Source organism: Quercus suber, unplaced genomic scaffold (assembly GCF_002906115.3).
Source record: "Quercus suber isolate HL8 unplaced genomic scaffold, Cork oak 2.0 scaffold_58, whole genome shotgun sequence".
In the NCBI taxonomy this organism is placed as follows: domain Eukaryota; kingdom Viridiplantae; phylum Streptophyta; class Magnoliopsida; order Fagales; family Fagaceae; genus Quercus; species Quercus suber.
Genome location: NW_027069523.1, coordinates 1,008,703 through 1,017,110, shown reverse-complemented (window position 1 = coordinate 1,017,110; position 8,408 = coordinate 1,008,703). Strand labels below are relative to the sequence as shown.

The 8,408-nt window shown below is 36.8% G+C and overlaps 1 protein-coding gene across 1 annotated transcript; it reads left to right on the top strand.

The window, feature by feature from the left end:
- Positions 1-444: 444 nt before the first annotated feature.
- On the top strand, positions 445-7,917 carry LOC111991902 (probable metal-nicotianamine transporter YSL7). The gene is made up of 6 exons (XM_024023717.2): positions 445-1,016; positions 5,513-5,667; positions 5,826-5,923; positions 6,010-6,144; positions 6,294-6,483; positions 6,566-7,917. The coding sequence occupies exons 1-6, from the start codon at positions 620-622 to the stop codon at positions 7,670-7,672; spliced, it is 2,082 nt and encodes a 693-aa protein (XP_023879485.2). The 5' UTR covers positions 445-619; the 3' UTR covers positions 7,673-7,917.
- Positions 7,918-8,408: the final 491 nt, after the last annotated feature.

Here is an 8,408-nt window from a genome sequence, read left to right as displayed (position 1 = left end):
AATTATTTTGCTACAGTGTTTTCAGCAACAATCAGTTTTCAGCAACTTTCAGCAACAATAAGTGCTATTCAAACGGACCCTACAGTCTCAGAATATGGAGAAATTTCAGCATATTTCGGAAACATGCATTCTCCCCCTTTCAAGGTGATGAACCCCGCTATAAGGTGAACCCCACTATGAGATAAAATACTATTTCTGTCATTTACATACTGCTGCATGGCTGGCATATGGCGAGGAAGATGATGATGCGTCATTGCTTGTGAGCCGCGAATATTCAGAACGAGACCGTACTAGTTTTGAATAATATTAATGTGGCTCCAAATAATATAAAGAAAAACTAAATAAATGTTCCAACAACTCGTAATTAGGTCTTAACGTCAATCAAGTCCAAGTCACTTGGACACTTCCTCAATTCCAAAAAATCCAACTTTTTCCTACACTCCGGAAAAGTGCAGATAACCTTCTCCACAATTATTAGAAACTATCAAACTTCTTTTTCTTTTTTCTAAAAAAAAACCATTATAATGCACCGCTAGTAGCTGCAGATTCACAAATTAACTTAAGAGTTGAGGTACTAACCCGTGCTTATTTTTTTCTTTAATTGGGGAAAAAAAAAGTTATGGGTAAAAATGAGGGGGAGGAGAATGGCTTTGATCCAGAAAATCACAACCAGGAGGAGGAGGAGAAGAAGAAGCATCTGAAAGAAGAAGAGTTGTCAGTGGAGAGGATATTTGAGAACCAAGAGGTGCCAACATGGAGAAAGCAGCTGACATTGAGAGCCTTCGTGGTGAGCTTTGTGTTGAGCATACTGTTCAGCTTCATAGTCATGAAATTCAATCTCACCACGGGTATTATACCTTCTCTCAATGTCTCTGCCGGTCTCATGGGCTACTTCTTCGTCAATACCTGGACTAAATTACTACAAAAGTCTGGCCTCCTGAGGCAGCCCTTTACGAGGCAAGAAAACACTGTTATCCAGACATGCGTTGTGGCTTCCTCTGGAATCTCCTTTAGTGGTACTCTCTCTCTCTCTCTCACAGATATTCTATTGGGTAAAACCGGGGTATACCGCTTTAGAAAAATTGGTTAATAATTTATTTTAAAAAAATTTTAATACCGCTTTTATTTTTTTCTATAAAAATATTTTTTAAATGAATTATTAACCTTTATTTTAACAACATCCAATAATATTTTCCAACCATAAAATACAAAAACCCGATGAGCTTAGACAATGTTCTAAGACCTCAAATTAGTTTTTGGAAAAATGAGCATAAACAATGTTGTATGCGGTTTGTGTACTTCGGGGATAAAATATGATATTTTTGAAGAGTAGGTAGTGCCTGACATAACCCGAAGCTTAGGCGTACTTTTTGTAGTTCACCCATATTCTTTTAATTTTCTTCGTTTAAAAGCAATTTCTTTTGTTTTAATATTGACAAAATTATTACTGTTCTAAAAATTACTTAAAAAATAACCAAATTTTTGGAATGATTTCTCAACGGAGCAATGTTATGTGTACTTACTTTGGTCCTTCGTCTTTTCCATCTTAAATCATACTTTCTTCCTTAAATAAATGGAAGGTTCCAAACATGCTTGAAGTGTTAAGGGTCAACCATTAATAAGAAGATAACATACATGTATTTTGTAATATGCAATCTGACTCATTTGATTTATTGGGTTAAGTAAAACATCTTCATTGCACGTAACAAGTACAAGTGTCATCTTCTTATTAGTAGTTAGAACTCAACGCTTCAAACATATTTGGAGCCAAACACTTTACTAGATAATGTCATTTTTTTGCAAAACTACTACATTAATATCCTTGAAATAAATTTATATATATATATATATATATATTAAAAAAAAAAAAACACTAAAAGACTTAAGGGCATATTTGGCTCGCATAATGTTAGATTCTTGTAATATTTAATTCATGTAATTACATTCTAGCTATATAATATAAGGTTATTGTGTTTAGTTCGTTAGTCACATTCCCATCATATTAAAAAATGTAACATTCTATACTTGGTTATAACATTATTAGCAATAATTAGTAATTTAAAAATAATGAATTAATTGAAAATAGTCCCAACACCTCAAAATAACAAAATTACCCCTACACCTCAAAAAATGTCAAAAATACTTCTAAAATGTCCAAAATGACCAAAATACACTCCAAAAACACCAAAATATATTTGAAACCACCAAAATGACCAAATATCCTTAGAATGTCCAAAATACTCTCAAAAGCAAAAGAAAAATAACCAAAATATCCTTGTATGACATACAAGCGGTAGTTTGATTAAGGTTTGGGTTAAAGCATTCACATCAACATGTGTAAAAAAAAAAAAACATGTCTACTTTAGCATAAGAACTTAATTTTTTTTTTTACACCAATTTTTCAAAATACCCACATCAGATTATCTATTTTACACTACATTTTATTAAAATATTATTTCTTTACCAATTTTTTATTATTCTCCTAAGTTCTCTCTCTCTCTCTCTCTCTCTCCCCCAAAAACCACCACCCCCAATCTATAGACACACTCTCAACCACAATTTCTAGCAAGTTTTGAAGCCAAACAAGTAGGAAAACCCAGTAAAGCAACACCAAAACAAAACATTATCATCCAAAGATTCCTATAAAAAATTTTAAAAATTTCTTAGAAAACAAACGTAAGTTAGAAATATCAAAGCAAAACTAAAACAAACCCTCAAACTTGACAAAATCAAATTATGATTCTACTGCTACTAGTAGCCAATTTTATCATTGATCCTCACCAAACCCACAAACTTCTCAAATGTCAAATACTCATACCCAAATCTAACTAAAAAAAAAAAAAAACCCAATCAAATCCACAAATCTCACCCAAATCACATTAATTTTCACTCAAAATTTTTGCATGGACATTTTCTTTCAAATCAACCTCTTCTATTCCAATGTCTCTATAAAATCCCTATCCAAATCAACCTTCCTCCACTCCAATCACTAAAAGACAAAAAAATCCCTCTCTTCCCTCACAACAACACCCCTACTTCTCCTTTACCCACAACAACAATTTGCACAATCACAAAAGTCTATCTCACTAGAACAACAACACCATGAAACACCAAATACCGTGGAGAAAATCAAAGAAGCCTCCTTTGTTCTTACAAATCTTGTCATTCTCAACCATCAAAAGAAACAGATCTAGGTACAAGGAGAGACAGAAATAGAGTGATTTTTGTTTAGACTAAGAGAGAGAGAGAGAGAGAGAGTAATGAGTGAGAGTTGAAATGGGAGAGCTGAGATGTAAGAGAACAAAGACGAGGGAGAAGAAGAGATATATTAGTTTGCTATTTGCACAGAGAAAGAGAAAGAGCGAGAGAATAAAGGTTGTGATAATAGTATATGTACGGCACGGTACTCCCAAACCCATTTGGTTCTTGGGCCTTAGAACTCCAACTTTACAGTACGGCCCATGGGCCCAACCCTCTTGTCCAAAACTGGGCTCTAAGCCTGCTGAGGCCATGGGCCCAGGCCTCATGACATTATGCCCGGCCCAAAACCCATTGAGCGAGCCATTATAATATACGTTCATCATAGTTCATAGCCTGGGAATTGCCCGGCAAAGTACACCTTAGACAGGAGCATGATTGCTCGGGAACTCTGTATCCCGGTTACCTGGTACTACCTTGGGAAGTATCGCTGCCGAACATCTCTTCCAAAGTGGGGAGCCAGTTCTAATGCCACTCTTACCACACCTTACTCCCAACTAAACATCCACTTAGCAATAATAACATTGGACCTCCTCTACCACAAACCACAAGAGTAATCATAACTCCCCACTAATTATTAGGCTATAAATATGAGAAGCTAAAGAGGGTAACAGGGTTGTTGAAAGGTTCACAAAGAAACTGAGGGTAGAAAGAGCAAGAGTATACCAGGCTAGCAGGGGGAGTAAGATAATTTAGAGGGGAAGGTAGTTCCATTGGATCTCTGTATAAGGAACTATCCAAAGTAGGAAATCCAAAACCCATATCACAAATAGATTGTGAGCCCAAGTAAGGGTCGGTCCATCAACCTCACTTTTGGGGTGCACAGTATAAAAATAGGATATTAATAAAATAATGGTTTAGTTTAGACAACTACAATAACACACTTTTAAAAGTGTGTATATTTACACACTTTTACGCTATTTGACATGGATTTATTTTAGATCAAGCTGTGTAAATTTTACGCTCTTTTCTATTATGCACCCACTAATGCGAGTGCTCTTATAAGGCATAATGGTAGTTATCTAGTTGGTTATCAAAAACTACCCATACATCACAATGGGTTGATGAAGCCTAAATGGTTGACTAGGAATGATTAATGGCGTGATGTGGAATAGTTATAGGACAAAAGGCGCAAGAAAAAAAGTTTACCCCACCCCCCACCCCCCCCTTTTTTTTTTTTTTTTTTGGGTTGAGAAAACGTTAACTCAACAGAAACCTTCTGTCATACAATACAAGAGGAGCAACATCGTTTGGGATGTCCTCTAACCAAAAAAGAGTAGCAAGAAGACGCCTTGCTTTTTTTGCTAACTTGTCAGCAACACTATTTCCTTTGCAACGGACATGGGAGAAAAAACAGGCTCTGAAATTTGAAACCGGGGATATTTGGGAAAACCTGAAAGGGGTGAAAAAATAAGATGGGGCAATATAGTGAAACTATAGAATACTCCAAGTCTCTATATTTCATAGAATAATGATACAAATTTTATAGACTTTCTTCTCGTGTTGTTTTGTCTTCATGGAGTCCAGCCCTTACAAGTGCTGGACTCTCATTCACTACAACTACATTATAAGGTTTGTTACAATGGTTTTGCGGTCTCATGCCACGCCATTCTTGCTGGTCAGCAGTACATGTACTGGTAGTGTGTTCTTGACACTTCAGTGGGTAACGGAGCTCCATGAATTGCCCAAATTTCCAAACTTCATTGTTTGCATTGTAATAGTTCTTCCAATGGGATTTTCCTGTAATGTTTAGGGAATGTTTCGGCTTGGTTGAATTTAGAAAATTAGTGGTTAAAGCCTTTAATCAAATCCCCACTTCCCCTGCAAGTTTCATTTGCATTGACTTAACGAAATTGAGCTCCTTTTTGGATACAAACCTGCACTAATTAGTAGTTTAGTAAACATCTCCTCTGCATAAATTTAATAAGCTCAGATTTTTTCCTGTGGCAACTGGTGATCCCTTTTTCTATCATTGCATCAGAGTGCTCAGTTTTTTTCCTTCTATTTTTCTTCTTGTTCAATGATATGTTTAAATTGTCCAAAAAATCATCTGGAAACTGGAGTGTTGGACCATGACTCCAAGTTTTGTTGATTAATGTCAAGTTTCTAAACATGTTCCATGATGAAAATATGACCCTATACATACGACGAGCAAAATTTATTATCAATACTATAGAAACAACAACGTTTCTCTCAAACTCCACTCTTACTAGTAGACTGAAAATTCCTTCTTTTGACTGATTTGTACTAACAGGAGGTTATGGAAATTACCTCTTTGCAATGAGTGAACGTATCGCCAAACAATCAACAGATACTCTTGATTTCAAAAAATTATCTTTGGGGTGGATGATCGGCTTTCTCTTTGCGGTCAGTTTTCTCGGACTATTCTCAGTGGTGCCTCTACGAAAGGTATACAGAATATTTGTGCATTTTCGGTAAATACATGTTGCATTGATGGAGAACAAAAGAAAAGAAAAGAATAACTTCAGAAATAAGTTCATCAAACACAAGAAAACTTTGTCATAGTTGTTATTTTTCTACAATGATTTGGTTTATGATTGTGTCAGATTATGATCATAGACTTCAAACTGACGTATCCAAGTGGTACTGCAACTGCTCATCTTATCAACAGCTTCCAGACTCCTCAAGGAGCCAAGCTAGCAAAGTAAGGCAGTGTGAAACTTAACGGCTTCAAGTGAAATGTGACCTCTGAAAATTTACAATCTGTCTTTGTTGATTCTACTTTTTCAGGAAACAAGTGAGAGAGTTGGGAAAATTTTTCACCATCAGCTTTTTATGGGGTTTCTTTCAATGGTTCTATACTGCTGGAGAAAATTGTGGATTTGCAAACTTTCCTTCATTAGGCCTCAAAGCATATGATTCTAAGTACAGCTATAGTTACCCTTCAATTTCCTCTTGATAAGAATTTCATTTTAGTTTTGCAAATAATGAATTGTATTAGTAAGTTTTCTGCTTCCACTAAGCCCTATTCTTTATGAATGTTTGGTCTAATTCTAAATCATGATTATCTGCAGATTTTACTTTGATTTCTCAACATCATATGTTGGAGTAGGAATGATTTGCCCCCATATTATAAATATATCACTTCTTGTTGGAGGGATTCTTTCTTGGGGTCTGATGTGGCCCCTCATAGAAGATAGAAAGGGAGACTGGTACCCTGCAGACCTCAGCTCAGACAGCTTCAGTGGTCTTCAAGGTTACAAGGTAAATTCCCACTCAGAGATAAATACACCCTTCATGGAGGCTTTTCGATTTATTGAAAACTTAATTTATACCCTTTATTCAGGTATTTATTGCCATAGCCTTGATCCTAGGAGATGGTCTGTATAATTTTCTCAAGGTTCTATGTCAAACCATCGTAGGCTTGTCTCATCAGCTCCGGTACAAAGACGCGAGCTCTGGTCTCCCTGTTGCAGACCATTCTTCTCTTGTAAGTTCTCAGTTCTCATATGATGACAAACGCCGAACCCAACTCTTTCTCAAAGATCAAATTCCAACATTGTTTGCCATCGGAGGCTATGTTGCTATTGCTGCAATCGCTATGGCCATTCTTCCACATATCTTTCACCAACTCAAATGGTATCACATATTGGTCATCTACATATTCGCACCCACATTGGCTTTCTGTAATGCGTATGGTTGTGGGCTCACTGATTGGTCTCTTGGATCCACATATGGAAAGCTTTCCATCTTTATCATTGGAGCATGGGCGGGTGCCTCACATGGTGGAGTTCTTGCAGGCCTAGCTGCATGTGGAGTAATGATGAACATTGTCTCAACAGCCTCCGACCTAATGCAGGATTTCAAGACTGGCTACTTGACCCTGGCTTCACCCCGTTCTATGTTTGTGAGCCAAATAATCGGCACAGCAATGGGCTGTGTGATTTCCCCTTGTGTGTTTTGGCTATTTTACAAGGCCTTTGATGACCTTGGGCAACCTGGAAGTCAATACCCTACTCCTTATGCTGTTGTGTACCGCAACATGGCTTTGTTGGGGGTAAAGGGCTTCTCAGGTCTGCCAAAGAACTGCCTTCTACTCTGTTATGTGTTCTTTGGTGGAGCCATTATGATCAATTTGACTAGAGATTTAGTGGGTAAGAAGTGGGCAAGGTTCATTCCAATTCCAATGGCAATGGCAATACCTTTCTATTTAGGATCATATTTTGCCATTGATATGTGTGTTGGAAGCTTAATCTTGTTTGTGTGGGGGAAAATAAACAAGGCCAAGGCAGACGCTCTAGGTCCTGCAGTAGCTTCTGGTCTAATATGTGGGGATGGGATATGGACTTTGCCTGCTTCTATTTTTGCTCTGGCTGGGGTTAAGCCACCAATTTGTATGAAGTTTCTGTCAAGAGGGAATAATGCTAAGGTTGACAAATTCTTAGGATCATAGGGCTTAGTTAGCATAGGAGAAATGGATGCGAAGTCTTAATAGGTTGGTGCATCGAATCCAAGGACTTGTAAAGTATCCCTTCTTCTTCGTCTTCTTCTTCTTATTATTATTATTATTATTTGCTTTGCTTGGTGTGGAGACAAGGTTAGAACTAGCAAAGTAGCCATAAATCTGACCATAAAATTATGTATGTTTGTAAAACATTAAAGTGCTTATTGGGTAAATCACATGTGTGTTTGTGCAAATACGCTTTCCTTTAATTTTACCAATCTTTTACTTGATAATGGCTAAATGACACTCCAAAGTCTTTACACTATATTTCCAATGGAGTCACCATCCTATTTGTTTAAATTAGGTTCGTATGGGCCAAGCATGAGGTGTTTTGGGTAGCTTGTGTAACCCGAACGTAAATTTGGGTCTGGGAGTATGCTAGCCAGATAAAACAAAATTTGAAGTCACCACATAGCTTTACAATCCAACAACCGACTTAAAAGTCATAATCAAGATTCATTAAATATTCTTAATCTAATGCATTCCATTATTAGTTCAAATTTCCGTACCTGAGTAACGTATCCTGCTCGCATGGCTAGATTGTTTAACAGTGGATCGGATCCTTATATCAATAGTTGAAGTTACTAGCCACATGTCTAATGCAATATCAATAATGTGCCTAAGGATTCTGCAAATCATTGAGCCACTCTGTCATGGCTGATATGATGCAAATGACTAAACGGGG